The sequence below is a fragment of the Piliocolobus tephrosceles genome, chromosome 12 (genome assembly GCF_002776525.5).
Source record: "Piliocolobus tephrosceles isolate RC106 chromosome 12, ASM277652v3, whole genome shotgun sequence".
NCBI lineage: Eukaryota > Metazoa > Chordata > Mammalia > Primates > Cercopithecidae > Piliocolobus > Piliocolobus tephrosceles.
Window position 1 is genome coordinate 48,419,434 of NC_045445.1, and position 22,890 is coordinate 48,442,323.

Genomic DNA, 22,890 nt, shown 5'->3' on the forward strand with positions numbered 1-22,890 from the left:
AACTCTTGGGCTCAAGCAATCCACCCACCTTGGCCTCCCAAAGTGCTGGGATTATAGGCCTGATTCACTGTGCTCAGCCTACAATCTGACTTTTTAAATTATAGCCATCCTAGTGCATCCTAGTGAGTATAAAGTGGTATCATGTGGTTTCGGTTTGCATTTCCTTGATTACTAAACATGTCAAACACCTTTTCATGTGTATTTTGCCTAGAGATATGCTACTATAGTCAATATTTTGCATAGACTCTTAAGGGGTTCACAGACCTTCAAAGTTATGAACCCCTAGAGAAGAGTTATTGGGCAGACACATAGAGAGAAATTGTCATGAGAGTAATTATAAATAATATTTAAACATAGTAAATAATACAAAGTGTACTTGTCTCATTTGTGCTGTTGCATATTCAATAAGAAAACTGAAGGAATAAATTTTAACATTAGTTGTACTAAAATTTTAGATTAATTTCCACTGCATGATTCTTAATGGGAGTGAAGAGGGAAGAATCCCAATTCCTATCAGAATCAGGAACATACACTACACATCATCATCTCTGAAACCAAAGAGAAACCTCATAAACTAAGTGAGTCAGGAAAGGTTACCTATATTTTTATATCTTTCTTGTACAAATGAGAAAGTACTAAATAGAATTAGAAAACCAATAGAATTGATATCTATAAACCAGAGAGGTATTTGTGTAACAGGAGAGTGAAAAGAGGTCTAAACATTTACTAAATTGAAGGATCAGTATTTTCAGGATAAGTATTAGATATTGGGAAAAAATAAACACTATTCAACAAGAGTCAACAGTTATTTTGGCTGAGCACCAGCTTACCATTGCCACTGCATCTTTACACTTATGACATATGAAGTTGTCTGTTCCCAGGTAGAAAATGAACAATTTGCACAGTGGTCTGCGGAGTCACCTTCAAAGACTGGACCTTTGCTGTGACTATTGGAGTACCAGTGGTTTTAGCTTTAGAAACTCAAAGAAATTTGCTTAGGTAGCTTTTGGAGGGGCATTATACCTTGGTAACATAATCTTAAATGGGAGAAAAATCTACTTATGTTAGAAGCTTGCACATTGGCATTTCTTAAGGCAGTCATCCTTGGTTTCTCCATAACATCAGCTTTTAGAGAATGGAATGATTTGGAGTTGCAATTAAAATCCTGAGCAGAATCCCTTGTAGGATGTTTCATTACATAACTGCAAAGACAGCAAAAAAAGATAAGCAATTCAAGCTCTCTACCTTATTTCACCTTCTCTAATGTGACCTGCCAGTTCTTCAATAAACTTTTCTCCTTTCATCCAGTAGATCATTGGCCCAGACTCTCCACTGAATCCGAAGAATGCTTTGCAGGGAATGTTCAGAGGCTTACCTGAGAATGAGAGAAAAAGAAATGAGCAAATGACTCTTGATTATCAGTGGGAGACAGGAAGCGACCATTTAAGATCCAAAGGAAAACTCAGGTGACCCAATTTTCAACTATTTTTCTAGTCATCTTATCATTGTACCTGAGAAAAATTTTAAATAGTTATGAGAGTTTCTAGAAAAATCTTAAATTCAAAGTATAATCAAAAGTGAGAAAATGAAGTTACTCGGTTTTCTGTTTGTTTGTTTTTGAGATGGGGTCTGGCTCTGTCACCCAGGCTGGAGTGCAGTGGCGCAACCACAGCTCACTGCAGCCTTGACCTCCCTGGCTCAAGTGATCCTCCCACCTCAGCCTCCCAAGTAGCTGGGACCACACAGGGTCTGCCTGTGTTTCCAAAACTGTTTGTTACTCAGGTTTTGAAACTGTTTATTTTTACTGCCTCCTTCTTATGAAATAATATGAAAAAAACAAATGAAAAGACTATCTTTTTTCTTTATTTTTGAGAATATTAAGCACTGCTAACTTGAACTTACCCTTGAAGCTAACATTAATCAAAAGTATAAATTAATTTTTGGTTGGTGAGAAGACATATCATAATATACTCTCCACTGTTATTAAGATTACATGGAAATTTGTTTATTCTGATTTTTACATGTTTTAAGAAAAATTAGGTAATATAAACTATTATGGTTATTTTTAGACATCAAATTGACTGGATTAAGAAACATTAATATCTAGATAGCTGGTAATGCATTATTTCTGGGTATGTCTGTCTGGGGTTGGCAGAAAAGAGTGGTATTTGAGTTTGGTGACTGAGTGGGAAGATTCACTTCAGTGTGAGTGGGAAGCATCCAAGTGGCTGGGAGCCTGGATAGAACAAGAAGTCAGAATGAAGGCACTGTGTAAAATGGGGCCTCCTTGAGGTGGTCTGTCAAAAAATGACTGCTCATTTCTTGGCACTACACATAGGTACTGACTATTGCTGCAATTTCTCCTGGAAGGAATGTTTTTACTCTCCCATTAAACAGATTCTTGTTAAATAAACACAAGAGACAGATGTTTCAGCAGTCTAGTTTCTACAAATGCTGAATAAATATCCTGAAGCCTCTTGTCAATGGCTGAAAACAGGAAAACCATCCAAACATCATATGTAATACTCTGAGGAGAGTCCCAAAGTGATCAGCTCTTATGCCAGATACAGGGACTCAATGTGTGCCAGGGGATGGGCACCACCTCTTCTAAAAGACATGAAAGGGATCTCTGCATTTATTGGGCAAATAACCTGAAACATAATGTTTCAAGGGATTTCTAAAATCTGGCTTAGGCACAAACTCTTATCTAACATTTTATCTATTTGCTGCTGTACTGTTTTGCCTCCAGGCATTTTCAGAGTAATTCCTATGTTACTATGTGACCTGTTAGTAGAGATAGCCAACTTACGTTTGCATCTAAAGTAGGTTGAAGACTATCAAAATAAAGAGAACTTTGTGAGGTGCTGCCTCAGTGCTATGTAATAAAGTAAGTGAAGCTTCTTGCAAAGTGGCGTACATGCAGTGGATTGGCTCTCATTGTGCTATAATTCCCCAATTTCCCTTATCAGAGAGCTCTGTGAACATCTGCATTGTGAGAAGCCTGCTCAGAGATCTTAAAAATCTAGAAATCTCAACAGTCTTAAATTTTACAGCCCTGTACTTGTTGGACACATCTTGAAATGAATAAACTCAAATTATCAATGTGTTCAGGAGAGTCTCTGGGGAAAGAGTTCAAACATCTATGTATCATTGAGTTTTATTGGGTTTTAGAGCCAAAACTTTTCCAAACAAAATTGCGAGGTAAATCAAAATGTGATGACGTTGTGATGGTAGTAGAGTTTGTGTGCCTCTGTGTGTCTGTGTCTGGTGGGTAGATGGGGGGGATTTAAGAAGGAAGTGGGAATTGGAGAGGAGTAGGAGCCACATCTTATAAGTCCTACTTATAAATAATAAAGATATACATCAGTGGTATATTGGTAAATATTTAAAACTGACTTTCTAGAAATAGTATGCATGTAAATACATAAGTTTACAAATTTTATGGATATAAAGAATGTCACAGCATTTATAAAATACATAAATAATAACAAAACACAATATTTTGTGGTAAATTCCATGTACTCAATTGATTCTCAGAGTGCTTCCACTGATTTTTGTGGAACCTATGTTTGCAAATGAAAAACAAGTGTAGTTCCAATATGTGTATTAGTCAATATGTTCATGAATATTAATGACAAAAGTGGAAATAAACCAATAGACGAATATCAGAATTTCACTCATTTTTCAGTTATATGAGTGACTTCTTTTGATGAATTGGATAACAGATTATATTTGCATTTCAAATCCATACCATTGCTGTTAGAAACACTTTAAAAGAAACAGACCAAAGTATCTGATGTGAAAAAATTGTAGGTGAGGGTTAAAAGATAAAATCTTTTTTTATTTTCACCACTTATCTTAATCTCCTCTTCTACCAGGATTTTCTAAAAATTTCTCAAAGGCAACAATTTGATCTTCAATACTTTCATCTAACTCTGCTCCCCACCCTTTAATGGGCTGCATATTTTTGTAAAGGCCACAGATAGCCATCACTGCCCTTTTCTTGACAAACATTTTTTTTTCCATTCTGTTTTTCTCTTTAAATAATTTTCAACCTCTTTTAAAGTCTCCTTTAAATTGTCCTATTATCTCTACTTCTTGGTATGCAGTTTTTTTTCCATTGTTTCAAGGGAAGCACCATCAAGGTGGTTAATTTTCTTATGAGGTTTATAATTTCATTTCTGTATTTTCATTTACAGCAGGGATTGTTTTCTGTGGTAGTCCCAGATGCTGAGGGTTATAGAGGAATTCCCTTAGAGAAGTTCCAAGGTTGCCTCTACCAAGGCCCTACAAGTTTCACTGGTTTGGAACCAGTTTTTCTGTCAATTTCTTTGCTTGGGGGTTTGTGCCATTTATGAGTTATGTGAATTTAGAGTCCACACCCATGCTCGGTACAGGTTTAGAGTTCCAGTTTCTCTTAAATGTTTCATTGGATTCATAGATATGGCCCTGGACTGAATGTGAATTTTCTGTACACTTTCCTGAATCAATAAGCATAGTTTTCTAGGCCCCATTTCATAGATTTCAGGGTTTATAAATCATTCAGTTTTCCAGATTTTTGCTGGGATCTATTCTAACTCCATACTTCACATAGATCCTGAACTCAAGCCCTTATACCCTGAATGTCCACATTTGGTTTTGATATCTCCAGGAGATCTTCAATTTCAATTTATACTCCTTTCTCTTACTTTGAGCTCCCTATTTATCACTAAGGCCTGAGAATTTCCCTTACGTACTTTCCAGTTGGGCTAAGCATGTAAATTATTTGCCTTATTTTGACCAGCATTTCTCTGTAGTTAGAACAAGAGGTGATCTTTACCATATCAATTCATTCTACCTTATTGATTAGGTGCCTGAAATTCTACCGCAAAAATCTATAAATTGTGTATCTTTGTCTTACGTAATCAGGTTAATTTTAATTTCACCAGTCTTACCAAGGAGTTAAACATAGAGTTTATATTAATGTTACTGTTAACGTATCCTTTCTTCCCTGGGCCCACATTTTGATTTGGCCTTTCAAAATAAGATAAAAAGAAGAATGGATAGTTGTGATGCCAATGTGAAAACCAATCACCTTCCTGCTGTGCTTTATGTATTTAACTTTGTAGCTTCACCTTTCAAGAGGTTTATTTCTTCCTTAAGATAATTCACAATTAGGGCACAAATCTTTCATCTGTATTTGTGAGAATGCCCTGAACCACGTGCTCCAGTCTAGCAGGCCAGTGTCAGAACACTTGGAACACTGGAGCATGTTACTTTCAGTTGTAAGACATATTTTAAGAAGATTGTTGCTAATAATGCAGTTTATGAATTAGTTATTTAAAAAATACAGGAGAGCTGAAGTCATCATTATATTAATGTCACTCTTACACATATGCAATCCAGTATACTTCTTTTTGAATGAGAGTTAAGGGGTAAAGTCATAACTTGTATATGAGGCATGTTTAATTGTTACGGTTTGAATGTCCCCTCCAAAACTCATATTGAAGTCCAATTGACAATGTAACAGCATTGAGAAGTAAGACCTTTGGAAGATAATTAGGTCATGAGGGCTTTGCCCTTATGAATGGAGTAATGTTATTGTGGAACTGGGTTAGTTTTTGTGAGAGTGGGCTTCTGAGAAAAGGATGAATTGAGTTGGATTTCCTCTCTCTGTTTCATATGTGTGCCTTCTGCCATGGGATGACCCTCACCTAATGCCAACAGGTGCTGATGCTCTTGGACTTCTCAGCATCTAGAACTGAGAGCCAAATAAATCTCTTTTCCTTACAAATTGCACCATCTGTGGTCTTCTGTTACAGCAGCAGAAAATGGACTAAGATAGAAAAATTGGTACTGAGAGTGGGGTTGTTGCTATAACAAATATCTGAAGATGTGGGAGTGGCTTTGGAACTGGGTAATGAGCAGAGGCTAAAGGAATTTGGAGGAAAAGGCTAGAAAAATCCTGTACTGATGTGGACAGACCATAAAGAGAATTCTGGCAAGGGCTCAGGAGAAGAGAAGAGCTTTAGGGAAATTTTGATCTTCTTAGAGATTACTTAAGGGGTTATGACCAGAATGCTGGTAGGAACATGGACAGTAAAGGCAACTGTGATGAGGTATCAGAAAGAAATGAGAAACAAGGTACTGAAAACTGGAGTAAAGGCCATCCTTGTTATAAAGTGGCAAACAAGGTGATGAAATTGTGTCTGTGTCCAGGGCTTATGGAATACAGAGCTTTAAAGTGATAAACTAGGGCATCTGGTACAAGAAATATCAAAGCAGCAAGGTATTCAGGCTACTGTATGGCTACTTTTCATTGTATATAGGGACATGTGAGAACAAAGAGATGGCTTAAAGATGGAATTAATACTTAAAAGGGAAGCAGAATAGAAAAATTTTGGAAATGTGCAAGCTGGCAAGGTAAAGAGTGAAGAGGCATCTTTAGAAGAGAATATCAAAGGTGTGGCCAAGCAACCATTTGTTAAAGAAATTAATATGCATAGAAACAAGCCAGGTGCTATCCGTCAAGACAAGGGACAAAAGACCCCAAAGGTATTTTGAAGATCTTTGAGACAGCCTCTCCCATCACAAGCTCAGGGACTCTAGCAGGGCAGAATGGTTTGAGGTAAGAGGCCTGGGGTATCCTCCATGGGCTCTGATATGGTTTCACTGTGTCTCCACCCAAATATTATCACAAAGTGTAATTGCCATGTGTTCAGAGATGCACCTGGTAGGGGATGATTGGATCATGGGGGCAGTTTCCCCCATGATGTTCTCATGATAGTGAAGGATGTCTCATGAGATCTGATGGTTTTAAAATGCATCAGAGTGTGCAAGCCCCAAGCCTTGGCAGCTTCCACATGGTGTTGGGCCTGCAAGAGCACAGAATACAAGAATTGAGCTTTGGGACCCTCCACCTAGATTTCACAGGATGTATGGAAATGCCTGGATGTCCAGGCAGAAGTCTGATGTAGGATTGGAACCCTCATGGAGAACCTCTGCTAGGGCAATGTGGAAGGAAACTGTGGGGTCAGAACCTGGACAGAGAGTCCCCACTGGGCCACTACCTAGTGGATCTGTGAGAAGAGGACCACCATCCTCCAGACCCCAGAAATGTAGATCCACTGGCATCTTGCATCATGAACCTGAAAAGCTGCAAGCACTCAACACCAGCCCATGCAAACAGCGACAGGGGCTGTACCTTGCAGATCCACAGGGGCAGAGCTGCCCAAGGCCATGGGAGCCCACCCCTTGTAATAGCATGCTCTGGATATGAGACATGGAGTCAAAGGAGATTTTGGAGCTTTAAGATTTAATGATGGCCTGGCCAGGTTTCAGACTTGCCTGGGGCCTGTGGCTTCTTTGTTTTGGCCAACTTCTCTCATTTGGAATGGAAACATTTACCCAATGCCTGTACCCCCATTGTATCTTGGAAGTAACTAACTTGCTTTTGATTTTACAGGCTCATAGGTGGAACAGAGTTGACTTGTCTCAGATGAGACTTTGGACTTGAACTTTTGAGTTAATGCTGGAATGAGTTAAGACTTTGGGGGACTGTTGGGAAGGCATCACCACATGTTGAAAGGGAGGGACCAGGTGGGAGGTGATTGGATCATGGGGGCAGTTTTCCCCATGTTATTCTCATGATAATGAGGGAGTTTTCATGAGATCTGATGGTTTTAAAAGTGGCAGTTTCCACTGTGCACTCTCTATCTCCTGCCAACATGTAAGACGTGCCTTGCTTTCCCTTCACCTTCTATCATAATGGTTAGTTTCCTGAGGCCTCCCCAGCCATGCAGAACTGTGAGTCAATTAAACCTCTTTCCATTATAAATAACCCAGTCTCAGGTAGTGTCTTTATAGCAGTGTGAGAATGAACTGACACAGGTTCATTACTCAGGGCCACCTTAGAACTCTTCTCCCTGAATCCCAGTGTAGCACCCCTCAGCCACCCAGTCATGGCTCAAGAGGACCCAGATGCAGCTAGACTTGCCAAAATGGAAGATAAAATCTATAAGCCTTGGTGGAATTAAGTCCGCAGGCTTGCAAAATGCAAGAGTTGTGTGTGCATGGATGCTGTTGATAGCCTTGGGCCCTAGGGTAAAACGAGCCACAGGGCTAGAGCTACCACAGACAGTTCACACTGGGGGAATGCCTAGTGTGGTTGTAGGAGTGGGGTCACCTCAGAGACCCCAGAACTGTAGGGCCACAAGCATATAACACCAGCCACAGAAAGCTACAGGTATGAGACTACAATCTGTGAGAATTGCTGAGTAGACTGAATCCAGCAAAGCCACAGGGTTAGGGCTGCCACAGGGTTTGGGCATCTAACCACATACCCCAGTGTACCCAGCATATGAGACAGGGAGGCAAAGCAAATTATTCTCCAGCTTTAAGATTTAATGTTGTATTCCATTTTGGGTTTTGGACTTACTTGAAACCAGTTATTCATTTTGGTATGGGAATGTCTATTTTATACCTGTCCCACTATTTATTTTGGAAGCAGATACCTTCTTCAGTTTCACAGGTTCACATATAGAGGAATTTGCCCCAGGATGCATCATAGCTTAAGTCTCATCTATGTCTGATTTAGATAAGACTTCAGACTTTAGACTTTTGAGATTATGTTGTAATGAGTTAAGACTTTGGGGCTATTGGTATGGAAGGAATGTATTTTGCATTGTGAGAAGGATATAAGTTTTGAGGCACCAAGAGCAGAATGTCTCCTCTAAAGCTCATGTTGAAATTCAATTGCCAATGTAACAGTGTTGAGAGGCAGGATCTTTAAGAGGTGATTAGGTCATGAGGGCTCTACTGTCATGAATCAATTAATGCCATTTTCACAGGATTAGCACCGTTATTGAGAGAGAGAGAGATAGTGTGTGTACTCCTAGTAAAAGGAAGAATTCAGCTGGATTTCATCTCTCTGACTTGCACACTCATGTTCTTGATATGTGATGCCTTCTATTACAGGATGACCCTCACTAGATGTTCACACCAAATTTTCCCATTTCCTCACTATTCTTCATCTTAACTTAACTGACTTTTCCCTCACAAACCCCATAGATATCCTCCTGCCTGACCCATCCCCCAACCAGTGGGTCTCCTGACTTTTTACTCTCATAGAAGACCTAGCTTGGCAGGGTGCCCTTTGTGATTTCAGCAATGTTGAACTTACTCTCTACACTTTCGCCACCATTATTATGGTTCACTCTAATCCCCCTAGTTACTCCTACTAATCCTAGCTTTGTGTGGAAATCTTCTATAACTGAAACCTGGTCTACAGACAACCAGGTACACTCAGTCATGCAGGGCACTGCAGAATGTGCCCCCCAGGGCTGTCAATCTGCCCTCTCCTTAAACTTTTCCCTAAGTTCCATCACTGGAGGCCTCCTGGCCATATGTTTCTTATATGACCAAACAGAATATAATGGTAAAAACTACTGGCAAGAAACCAACCTAGGGTGTCCATACAATTACTGCAAAATCCATCCTTTGTATGACTTCAATGCACAATCCCAACATAAGAATATGTTTCAAAGCCCTTTGCCAGGAACATACAGTCTTATTATTAATGATCCCTGGGAACCTCGGTGGGCCCAGGGAGTAAAAGGTGGACTATATGCATCATCTTCTTCCTCATATCCCACTGCAATCATCCAGGTAAAGAGAATATACGTTCAGCAAGTACATCTCCCTAAGGGTGTACAGACCCTATGAAATTTAACCTCAGCCATAAAATCTCATAAACAAAAAATACAGAAGTTGTTAAGCCCCCCAAACCCCCCTAACAATGAGGACCATTTCTCATGGCTAACACTTATTCACCAGGGACTTAACCCAGGCTGCTGGAGTAAGAAACCTCTCCCACTGCTTCCTTTGCATTGCACTCGGAAAAGCTCCCTTAGTGGCAGTCCCTCTACCAGCCGCTTTCAATATCATCCCCGACTATACCAGCTCCTCTCAAGCAACATCCTTGCCTCAGGTCCCATTATACCATAATCCACAGAGTCAAACCCTTCCTTTTTGCTACTCTACTCCCAACTCTTCATGGTGTAATCACACCCAAGCTCCCACGGGAACCCAGATGGGCCCCATTGGTGGCTACTTCTGGTGTAACCAAACTTTATCTAAAACTCTTAACCCCACCTCCATCACCCAATCCCTTTGCGTTCCAGTGTCTTTAGTGCCTAGTTTAATCCTATATGACGAAGCAGAATTGTCCGAGCTAGCTTCACAGCTTACCACTTCCAGCAATAGAATTCAAAAACGGGCCATTTTTCTTCCCTTAGTTATCGGGGTTTCCCTAGCATCGTCCCTAGTAGCCTCAGGACTTGGAACAGGGGCCCTCACCCATTCGATTCAATCCACACAGACCCTCTCCACTCAGGTCCAAGCAGCCATAGAGGCTTCAGCTGAAAGCCTAGCCTCTTTACAACATCAAATCTCCTCAGTAGCCCAGGTAGCAACACAAAATAGGCGGGCATTAGATCTTCTTACAGCTGAGAAAGGAAGAACATGCCTCTTCCTAGGAGAGGAGTGTTGCTACTATATAAATGAATCAGGCCTGGTTGACACCAACGTCCAAAACCATTAAACAAAATCAAAAAGGAGCTTCAACAATTTAATGCCCCCTTAACCCCCGGACCACCGGTATGGCTGCTGCCTGTAGTACAGCAGATGCTTCCATTCCTAATTCCCATACTAATCCTCTGTCTTATATTATGTCTTGCTCCCATTCTAATAAAATTTCTCTGAGCCAGGGTCCAAGAAATCACCTGAGTCACCTTCAACCAAATGCTCTTGCATCCCTACATCCAACTGCCAACCTCAGACCCTAACTATGCCCCTTAACAGCAGGAAGCAGCCAGACAGGCAACAGCGCCACAATTTCTTATAATCAATAAGAGGTTGGACTGTTTGGGTGAGGGAAAAGGGACAAAATGGAGGAAGGTGAACAAGATGGAACAGTCCCGATTGCTTCCGGGTTCTTCATCACCAACTTTCCCGCACCCGGGAAAGTGCAGGACAACCGAGCATGCGCCAGGTGACCTCAATCTGAAGAGATGGAAACTTACCCGGCCACGCCTATGGAGACGCCCCTATCACGCCCTTATCCCGCCCACTGCCCTCCCCCTTCCAGTACCAATGCATAAAAGTCCACCGCCGGCAGAGGCTGGCGTGACTTCCCTGGCCCCATACCTGAGGACCAGAGAACCTCGCCCGAGAATGTGTGCATATTTGCAATAAAAGGCTGCCACTTTCTTATGTACTTTGGCCTCATGTTTAATTATTTAGCTCTCCTAAATTAAATTAAATTAAGACAGGTGCCATCACAGATTTCTCAGTCTCCAGAACTGTGAGCCAAATAAATCATTTTCTTTATTGCCCACTCTGTTGTATTCTGTTAATAGCAGTAGAAAATAGACTAAGAGACCCATTAATAGTTTTTCTTATAGTTTTTCTTATATGCTTTGATTTTTTTTGACAAGTCCATTCCTCTAATAAGCCACAGTTTCTTCTTATAAAAATTACAGGGTCAACTGAGAGAATCTTTAAGGAGTCTTTCAGATCTGATATTCTCATATTTTGTAGCTGGCCTAGAGTGTTAGAATTTTCCAAGTGGGATGAACTGTGTCACTTTTAGTCCTAGCTCTCAAGGTGCCAGTCATTAGTTTCTTCTGCAAAATACAAAGCATGTAAGTCTCTGTGCCTCAGGCAGCTTTTAACTTTAGCGTCAAAGTCCCTTGGCCATTTGGTTTTTGGCCTGAATCAGCTTGCTTTCTGTGCCTGGAATCCCAGTTCCTGTGTATCCCTTAACCTCTCTGTTTACTTCACAGTGGGTTTCCTGCCTATGAACCCTACCTTGCCTTGAACCCTAGGTTCTCTCCACCTAACCTGACCCTGGCTGCTTCTGTTGGCTCTGCTGATCTTGGCTTATGATCCTGCTTTCTTTGACCCAGTGTTTTTCATATCTCAGCTTGACAAAGGAATTCTTAAAAGCTCCCTGTGGAAAAGACAAAATCCTTGGAATATTAACTCACTATACTAGCAAGTCCAAATTATACTCAGCAAATTGAGATGTCAGGAGAGTTGAAGCAAGCAAATATGCTGTATGTGTGTATTCAAATGTGCATATAGTTGCAAAATAACTCATTTGGAATGAATTAGTAGTTCAAAATTAAATACACATGATTCTTTATATTGTGTTAGGTGAAGGAAAAAACCTAAAAATTCGCACATTGATTTAGAAATCTAGGTTTGTAGAGTAGCCAACCTATACGATCATATCAATTGCAAAATGGTTTAAGTCCATATTAAATTCATATTTAAAGTTGTGATTTTCATTTGTTTCAAAAGTTATTTACTTGGCTCTACACTACATGGAATTAAGTGTTAAAGCTTACAAAGTTAGGGCTATTCTAGCAGCTAGACAAGAGAGTAGTAAAACTAGAACACACAGTAACCATTACTTCCTGAAAAAAAGAGGTCACCTTTGTCATTTGAGAACATCTGATTGGAAACAGAAATCTTTCTCACTTTCTCAACTTCTGTATCATCAAAAGTACTTATGAATCCCTTACTAATAAGATCACAACTTTTGGTACTAGGAATGACTTGCTAGTTAAATCCTGCTGTACAAGTTTGGAAAAAAAATGAATCAACATAAACATGGCAATTCTTACTGTATACCTGAAGATTGATCCAGGTATTATATGGTGACTGAAGAAAATACTGATGTGTTTTCTGGACATTATAGTGAGATTTAAAACACAGCTGTGGAAAGTTTTTAAAAATATCTTCAAAAAATAAACAAATATGTGTCTGTGGTTTTAATGTAGGTCCCATTCACTTTGATAAGTCTTGTTGGCTGTCTGCACACCATGGCTCCAGAAATGATGTTCAAAATAATCCCACAAGGATCCTTTAATCCTTTAGAAAATGGAAATATCAAGGTTTTAACGCCTAGTTGAGAAAATGAAACCCAAAGCTGTCTACATATTACTGATCAGATTCATGTCACAGTATTGATTTTCTGAAGTATTATAAGGGTTCTTTTAGACTATTAATTTCCTTTGACAACAAATCCCTCTGGTCTTGCTGTTCATTATATTCTATTTTGTAGCCTACATGATTCGCATGCCTTTACCCTCCACTTGTGTTCACTTAAAGCCTCATCCATCAAAATATAGCTCAAGTGCCACCTATACCATGAAGCCATCCCTGACTTCCTTAATGCACACTCTGCTTTCTCTGAATCCCATTTTTATATATGTCATAGGAAGTTAAAAGTTTAGCTGTGCTCTGTTTTATATAATTATTACAACAAAATAAGCTAAGTACTTAATATATTCTGACCAAATTAATCATCACAGAAACCCAGGGAGTAAGGTATTATTGTTCTCAGTTTACAAGTGAGCAAAGAAAAGTAGAAAGAAGTTAACTTGTTTGAAGCCACAAACATTGTTAGTGGGAGAGATTTAAAACCAGACAGCTAGACTCTAGAGTCAAAGATCTTAACCACTCTTCCATACTGCATTTCACAGGTGTTGCCTCCTCTTCCCAAATAAATATTACAGTCCTTAAGGATGGAAACCATATCTTATATTTCACTTTCATTTCCTTAGAGCAACTAGCGTGCTGCAAGGCACATGATTGTGCTCAGTAGTACTTGTTTGATTCTCAAAAGCTTAGTTCAAGTTTCCTAATTTTTCTTATTTTTAAATTGGTTTTCTCTTGCAGCATTAAATGTATCTTTGCCAGTCTTCACCAGTCCATTTTGGAATGAACCAGGGTACAAATAATAAATAATTGCCTTGAATTTCAAGTTATCCCCTTCATTTGCTAACTCTTTTAAAGAGGGAGGAGGGAGAAAGGAAAGGGAAGAGGAGCCAAACTAATCTGAGTTGCCTTTTCAAAAATTCTTGCAAGGCAGACTCAACAACAAGATGGGAGAAAGGAACCTCAATGTTTATATGCCTGTGGAAATCAGCCAGAGTGCTGTGGTCAGGTAATACCAATCTACGATTGTCACCATCTCTTTTTGCTTGAAATTTAGATTTTATCTCGAATTGTATGTAATCTTTCTTTCTCCATGCCCATAAGATCCTGAAGAGAGAAGGAAATGAGTTCAATGTATCCACTATGGGAGAGTGTAGCAGTTATATGCCATTTAATAAGTTCGAATATTTTTGTTCTGTTATTTGAAGATAGAAAGTTACATAAATGACAGAAAATAAAGGACATTGAAGCTAATTATTGTAGTTAGCAATATCATAATAAAGAAGTCATCTCTTTATTATGATATGCTGCCTCTGCGGAAGGGCACGATAATTTAAAAAAGTAAAGACCCATCATTGTGCACAAGAAAAGTCAGAAGCCAGCTTCTGAGTCTTATGCAGGAATGGCTTGAATGTAATTCACAAAGTTGGTGGGGTTTCTTTTTTTTTTTTTTTTTTTTTTTTATTTTTTCTTTTTTTTTTTTTTTATTATACTTTAAGTTCTAGGGTACATGTGCATAACGTGCAGGTTACATATGTATACATGTGCCATGTTGGTGTGCTGCACCCATCAACTCGTCAGCACCCATCAATTCATCATTTATATCAGGTATAACTCCCCAATGCAATCCCTCCCCCCTCCCCCCTCCCCATGATAGGCCCCAGTGTGTGAGGTTCCCCTTCCCGAGTCCAAGTGAGCTCATTGTTCAGTTCCCACCTATGAGTGAGAACATGCGGTGTTTGGTTTTCTCTTCTTGTGATAATTTGCTAAAGACACATGCACACGTATGTTTATTGCGGCACTATTCACAATAGCAAAGACTTGGAATCAACCCAAATGTCCATCAGTGACAGACTGGATTAAGAAAATGTGGCACATATACACCATGGAATACTATGCAGCCATAAAAAAGGATGAGTTTGCATCCTTTGTAGAGACATGGATGCAGCTGGTGAGGTTTCTTGTATCCTCCAGGGCTTTATCCCCATTGCTTGAGCCATGTACTCTCCACCTCTGGGTCTTTACATTACTACTCCTGTAAAACTGAGCCAGCCATCCTTCTGGGAATGGATTCCTAACTCCACCATTATTCTTGCCTTTCCTATGAGTGTCCTTGACTGCCCTATACTCTAGTCACTCAGTCTTGCTAGCTTACACAACCCTTCCTCACTGTAACTTTCTACTACTCTTTGTTCCTTCCTTGGTAAAACAACTGGCAAGTCTCATCAAATAATGCCCAATCATTTGCCAGTATGGGATAAAGCTAATAAAGAAGTTCTCCATTCTTTACCACGTAATGTGCATTTTTTTTTCTTGGAAAATCAATGTGCATCTTTAGCAGTTTCTCAAATAGTGGGACAATTGTTAAGCAATAGGAATTGCTTAACACAGCGGAGCTTTCTAAAATTCCTCACTACTCATCTACTGACTCAAAGTCCTCAAAGCAGTTGCTTAACAATCCTTTCTCTCTCTCCTTCAAAATTATCTTCCAAATTCACAGGGAACTATCCTGTTTCCTCAGTCATCCCTACTCTTCCTCTCCTCTGGATCTAGTTCTATCTTCAATAAGTTGTTCTCTGCTTTTTCCTTTATAAGCTTCTATAAAGGTATAATTTTTTAAATATGAAAATACTAAACGCTATAAAATTAAATAACACCCTACAATCTTCCAGTCACACTATTAATTACTTCATAAGTATCTTGCATATAGGCTTCTGAAAACAGTGATCTCTCTATTTTGTATTTCTAAGCTTTTATATTTTGTTCCATAAGCATGTCACTTCATTTCAACAAACATATAACAAGTATCTACCATGGGCAAGATCCTTTCCTAGGTGTTTGGGGATATGTTAAATATGTCAGTTTCTGCCTTCAAAGATTGCAGTGTCACTAATTTATCAAAGATAGTTTCATAGCATTTCTTAGATTGGTAGTTTTCTTATCACTTGTTTTTCTTCAGTCTTCTGAACTTTTCATAAACTTCCTAGGGCCAGGGCTGTGCCTTATACTGTTCCATATTTCCCACAGTGTGAAGGTTGTAAAAGAAATAGATCAGGAGTGACATAGCTGGGGAAAATATCTCAAAGTCAATTGTTCTGTTACACCCACCTCTCTACTTGCCTGGAACCAACAGGGACCTCAATATTCTTCCACTTTGGTCCATTTCTCACATTGTCTTTTATTTACTTCTGTAGTCAAAAATCTGATTAAAAACAGCCTCTTTCCCCTGAAGCTCTCAAGTTAAAAAGACACTCATAGTTCAGTTTTCTGTACAAACTGTACAACAAATTCCTGAATAGCTGCCATTTTTCTGTATTTTTTTTCTCTTCGGCCTACATATACAGGTACACACACACACACACACACACACACACACACACACACATATACTAGCATAGATATTTTATTTTCTATCTATCTATACCCTCTATCTATTCATCTGTCATCTATCTATTTATTATTTGACCCCACCCCACCCTGAATGATATGGCATTTTCTCCCTGAATTAGTTACATCAGTCTTTACCCCAGCCCTCTTACATAGTGTATGTGTGCACATGAGTATGTAGTAGGTAAATCAAAAATTATCTCAAATATAATCTGTTGACCAAAGTTGTACATTTAATATGTATTTGGCTCTGCTGATCACCTGAAGAGAGAACAAGAAGAAACACCATAGAAAACAGCTCAACATGAAAAATGTTCTTACAGAATTTGCACTTGATTACATGGTATATAGTAAAACTTTAATATTAAAATTGTTGCTTCTCCTGTCGGTGGGTGGGGTGGTGGGAGAGAGAACATTAGGAAAAATAGCTAATGCATTCTGGGCTTAATACCTAGGTGATGGGTTGATAGGTGCAGCAAACCACAATGGCACATGTTTACCTATGTAACAAACCTGCACATCCTGCACATGTACCCCAGAACTAAAAATAAAAATTAAGAGAAAATTGCTGCTTCTTTAGAACAAAGATTCCCAAAGCAAGGGACCAAATAGCATAGACAAGATTTTTTAAAGTATATTTAATGTTTTACATACTTTAAAAAGGAGAATTATTACAAGTTCTTTAAAAAAACCATTAAAATAGAAGCAATTTGCTTGATGCCAACCATTCTTGTCTACTTGTTAAGGCTCCACTGGCAGATGAGGTTAGCCTATGTATGGTACCATTACAATTAAGTTATATATTATGCAGATATTTTAATTGAGTTGATGGATAATTGTTTAGCTTGTATTTTTTCTTACTCAAATATTTTAGCAACTCAGTGAAAATGTTGTGTATGTGTTTTAAATATATATTCGATTATTTTAAAACCTGGATTTAAGCTGTATTCTACATGACTAAGCAATCTAAAAATCAGCCTGTTGTTGTATATAAGACCTGCACATACAATTTGTTGGAAGGTACAACATTCTGCTTTGTATTATTGTTGTGTATATTGCTAACATCCCTTACTATACTGTAAGCTCTTTGGCAGGTCACATAACAGCAAACCTCTGCAAAGCCTAGCACAGTGTTTTGCACATTGTGTGCTTTCAGTACATGCTAAATTAATGAACTAAACTAGCTTCCAAGAGACCTCGCATAAGCAATACTCCAACATCTATGTTCTAAGTACTTCATGTACTTGAAAGTAATATAACTACATGTCTTCAAAATGCATTTCATAATTCATATTTTTCACTATTTCTGACTTGTCCTTTCATCCAACTTAATCTGAGGCAGTGAGGTTATGCTATTTATCTTTACATAGAGAAATCAAACACACATTTGATACCCACCAAGATTCTTTCAAAAGACATATGGAGAAGAATGGATACAGATAAAGTTAGATACAGCATTGCCTATCTTTCTCTAATGCAGTGAGAAGGGAACTTTGAGATCATCATCTCATCCTCTCATCTTCTCACTCTAGATGAGAAATAGAGGGCACAGTTGTAAATGACTTGTCCAAGAACACACACTGACTGTTGGCAGAGCTTGCAATGTAGTGCAAATGCCTGCCTCTAAGTTTAATGCTTTTTCCAATATAGCAGCTATCTGTGGCCCTTACATTTTGAGACCCCTGTCACATCTTCCTGAGGGACTTTTTCTTGGCTTTCAACCTCTTCCCTTTTCCAGTTTTTTTTTTTTTTTTTTTTTTTTGTAGACTTTTGCCATATTTGTTTTCCCTAAGCATAGGTGTATTCATTACACAACTTTGCTTCAAAATATGAAATGGTCTTCATAATCTACCAATGTAAATGGCTCTCAGTAGGGGGAAATTGTGCCCTTGAGGGAGCATTTGGTAATATCTGGGATGTAGTGACTTCTCAAAACTGAGGGATGGGGTGTTATGAGCATCTGGTGGTATAGGCCAGGTATTCTTCTAACCATCTTACAGTGCATAGGACATCCCCCACAGCAAAGAATAATCTAGTCCCAAATGTCAATAGTGCTGAGATTGAGAAAACTTATTCTAGAATTAGAGGATTTTCTTTTGATTGATCTTAACTTTCTTTTCCAGAATTATTTCCTACAATCTTCCCACACTTAGAAAAATTGATTGAAGTGCTTTCTATTTTTTGTAGATGTGCTATACTTTCCCATTGCCCTGATTTTGCTTAGCTTGAAATGGTCTTCCTCATCTGTCTACATTTTTCTTATTTGTTAAAGACTGAAGTATATAACCTGCTCCATAAAAACCTTCTTTGATCCTTACAACCAGATCATCTTTTCTCTTTTCAAGGCTCATAGAAATGTGAATGTAGACTGTTTTTATTTTTGAAAATCTTATATATTATTTTGTCCAAGTCTGATTGTTAGACTCTGAAGCATCTGTGAGAAAATGTATACTAAGTTTGGAGTCCAAAGACTTCTAACTCCACCATTTACTAAATGTGTTTAACCTTACACATGTCATTTCACCCCACCAAGCCTCATACTTTTCATCACTGAAATGGGACTAATAATGCCTACTTCCTAAAGGTGGTCAGAGGATGAAGTAAAATTTTATGAATAAAAGTGCTTTGTAAATTTTAAAGCACTGTGCCAATATGAGGGGTTGTTATTTTTATTGCAAGGGGAGCTAGCTCTTGAAAGGCAGTTAAAGTTCCTATTTAACCTCATGTTGGGAATAAACAGTCATTGACCATACTGCAAATTTTCTGGCTGGCCTTGTATGAGGGCAGGACATACCCTTAAGTCGACTTTAATTTTCCCCATGACGAACACAGTGTGTTCTTTGTGCCTTGCATCTACCCAGTATGGTCGTAAGGAAAATGCTTCCTTTTTCTGGAGAAGAAAGAGAACAGGGGAGTGCACCAACCAATTATTCACAACAGGAATGCCAGGGGCAACAAGAGGCCTGCAAAACATTTTTTTCTGCAGTCAAATACACCCAGTTCATAAAGAATGCCATGATTTACTTCTAGTTCCTTGCAAGGGCATTTTTGGAAGTGTTGCCCTTGACATCCCAGAATCCCCAGAATGCAGCTGTCCTTTGTCAGCCAAAGTTTAAGAATAAAATATATGAGTAGTAATAAGAAGAAATCTGACTTGGGGTTTTTATTCTTAGATGATAACTTGTCATATTTGTGGAGGTCTTGCTAATTATATTTTGTATAACACAAATACCTATGGACATTAAGACTGGATAAGAGGCCCTGGAGCTTGAGATAATAACTATACAGATATTTCACTAGAGGTCACTCTTGCAATCTAAGAACAAAATTGTGAAAAGAGGAAAACACAGCAAAACAAAACAAAAAGCAAACAACCATCATCAACAACACAACAATGCACATGACATCAATGCAAAAAACAAGGATATAGTTTTTCATTTGAAATCTATGAAGATGGTCTTAAAATGATCAAATAAATTGGTAAGGAGTCGAACTGTCATTATGGAGTATGATGAGAGAGCTAAAAAGTAACAATTGCTCTACTTGGCAGGCAGGCAGGCAGATAGGTCAGTGGCCAGTTCCTCCCAGGCTTGGGACATCAAATTACAGCTGCCCTGAAGCGATTAGCTTGATATAGATCTAAGTAGACTGGAATGACATACACATTTTAAACCAACTGAGTAGCTGGTAAGAGGAATTGCAGGAATTCAATGTTGCAATATAGTAAAAAATAAATACTCTTTGTACCTGTTTGTTTAATGAACAGTAGCTGTTATAGTGAAAATTCACTTCTTAAGCAGATGGAAAATGTCTAAATGAGTGGACTTAAAATCACCCTATGACTTGTCTCAAGGGTAGGCACATATTTGTGCACTATAGATCACTATCTATATGTTTTATGATGTAAAGGTTTGAACTCTACTCTTGCATCTCCATACCCTTCATTCCTTCTGCAAACCTAATTGGCCTGCATAGTGCCTGAAATTCCATCTATTGTCTCTTTCTCAGGTTAATGCATTTTACTTTCAGTTGTGCCTTATTAAAATTTTTAAACTCCCAGGGGAAGAGGAACAGCAGATAGTTTTTCCCATCATTCAAACCTCAATTCATTTCTAAGATCCTCATTAGGGCACCTGCCATGAAGTCCCAAAGGGAGATAGGACACGTGTCTCTGGAGGAAATATTGATGAGGTCCAGAGGAGCAGGAGGAGAGTTATGGGTGGTAAACCTGAAGCACCACTGGGGAGCACTTGAGTAGAGAGGGGAGCATGGAAAAGAACATCTGGATAATAAAGTTTTCAAATTTTGTCAAGCTAGTAGTATGAGATAGATTTAAAAATTTTAGCCTTTCATCTGCTTATCAAATCAACATGATCATTAAGAGATCTTTACCACATTGCTCCATGAAATAAAGGGGTAGTAAAATAATGAATGTTATTACAAATAGAGTCTAATAAACAAGTTCTAGACCAATAATAACTCAAAGGAATACTGAACCAGTAAGTTTGGTCTTTCTGACATATCTTTTTTCTTAATGACATGTTTAAAACAAAAACAAAGCCATAGAAGTGGGCTTTGGTTTCACAACCTAGGATGTTTTGTTTACCAAGGCACATTAGCAAAATGTCACCATAAAGTCCCACTGAGACTTAAGTGCTTTTCAAGAATTTCAACCCCCATTGCCTGGGAGAATGACAGACAGCTATGTTGGAATGAGGGGAATAAAATTACAGGATTGAGTCTGGAAGACTAGCTAAGTCATTTAGGGAAACTGTTTTTACAATGTACCTCTTTGAAGAAAATCAGATGATGTCTAAGCTTCTGTCTAAACATAGGGAATGAAGTGGTTACATGACTTAATTATCTCCAATAATTTAAGCCTAAAATAGACCTCTTTTGCCTCAGTTTTTCAGATTCAGTTATCTGCCAAATTTGTATAGAAAATTGACTTCACCACTCACTTTTCTCTGAATGCAGTGATGGATCCAAAAGTAATGTAGAAAAAGTGACTCTTACTGAACAACTTAGCCCTCACCTATTTATACTGCTGTTTTTACTGTGTTCTATATCCTTGGGAAAATTTACCCTGTCTTATTAACACCAACCACTTTCGCAATTAATGAAAAGTGGAAGAAATTGTCAGCCAGAAAAACTCTGTTGGTAAACAAAAAACAAAACTCAGAATATATTTAAAACAAAATAACAGATACTTCTGAGAAAAATTCAACAGCTGCTGGAAGACATTTGAAAGGAGTAATTTATTCCCTTTTACCTAGAAGGCAAAAATTGATGGCTAAGAATCTGTTCTCTGCAACATGAGCTGACTGCAACTTGGAAGCTCAAAAAAAATCTAAGCAGTGACCTAGAGAAAAGGACAAAAAGGCACAGCAAATTTTATGTTCAGGGTGTGTTTCATCCAAAAGAGATAAAATTGGGCCATGTTAAAAATAAGTAAGCCTCTCTAAGAATTGAATCTAGTTTTGTACTAGGACTCTTGAGAAGGTCACAGGGAAAGCAGAGACGTGTCCAAGTCTAGAAGACGATGGATTCCAAATCCCATCCCACAGAGGAATGTGGAAGATGAAGCAAGAGCCATGTAAATTAAGATAATCAAAGAAAGAGAAATTAACTGGAGGGAAAACACCTGGGTTCTAGTCCAAGATTATTTACTCATTTTACATTATATAACACAGAATAAATAACAACTTATCTATATAACTTGTTATAATGTCATTAGAATGTAGATCTAGGAGGGCAGGGATTTTTATCTGTGAAGTTCATGGCTACATCCCTAGAGCCTGGAAGAGTAATTGACATGTAATAGGCTCTCATAAACATTTGCTGAAAGACTGAATGAGTGAGGTGCATCTCTCTAATCTGTAAAGTATAATTTGTCTAGGAATATTGTGACAGTTGGGTGACAGAATGCATGTACACGGATTAATCCAGGTTTTGTGTGTCTAAAGTTCATACAAGTCAAGGGGGAGTGTCTTAAGAAGAATGCAAGATTACAAATATAAAATTAAGTATCAAATTGATTATTTTTAGGATGAGGAAATAAACTGGTATATGTGAAGCATTTTAAAAGCTGATAAATGCCACAAACATCAAAAAATCCAGAAAAAAAACCTCCATATTTTCATGAATTAACTGCCTGATATACTTCAATAATAACTTTTATTAGTTACATTTTTATTGCATATACTTTGTTTTTCTCTTCATATGACAACTTTGTAATATTTTCTATAAACAGAATGGAAAGGTAATTCAATAGTTCCTCTAGTATGGTTGACTGAGATTTGTTTTTTGTTAATAAGTTTAGGACTTTTCTTCAGCTTTATAACTTGTTATAGCTAATGTCATGTAAAGTTTGACAATTGCTGTCAAATTTGGGGAACACCTACCCATTTAAAAATCAGTTTTCTCTCAATTTTCTTTTAGATATAAATTATTTTTTCACAGACTGATTTTAGCTTTATATATTTCAAAGCTTATTTCTCTTACATTCACTTCTACTTC

At 38.2% G+C, this 22,890-nt stretch overlaps 1 protein-coding gene across 1 annotated transcript in view; it reads right to left on the reverse strand.

Moving 5' to 3' along the window:
* The window catches only part of IL1RAPL2 (interleukin 1 receptor accessory protein like 2), a 1,300,423-nt gene that overhangs the window by 49,013 nt on the left and 1,228,520 nt on the right, over positions 1-22,890 (reverse strand). The window contains exon 7 of the mRNA XM_031936643.1: positions 1,246-1,375. Coding sequence (XP_031792503.1) covers positions 1,246-1,375 — 130 coding nt within the window. The remainder of the gene's footprint in view (positions 1-1,245; positions 1,376-22,890) is intronic.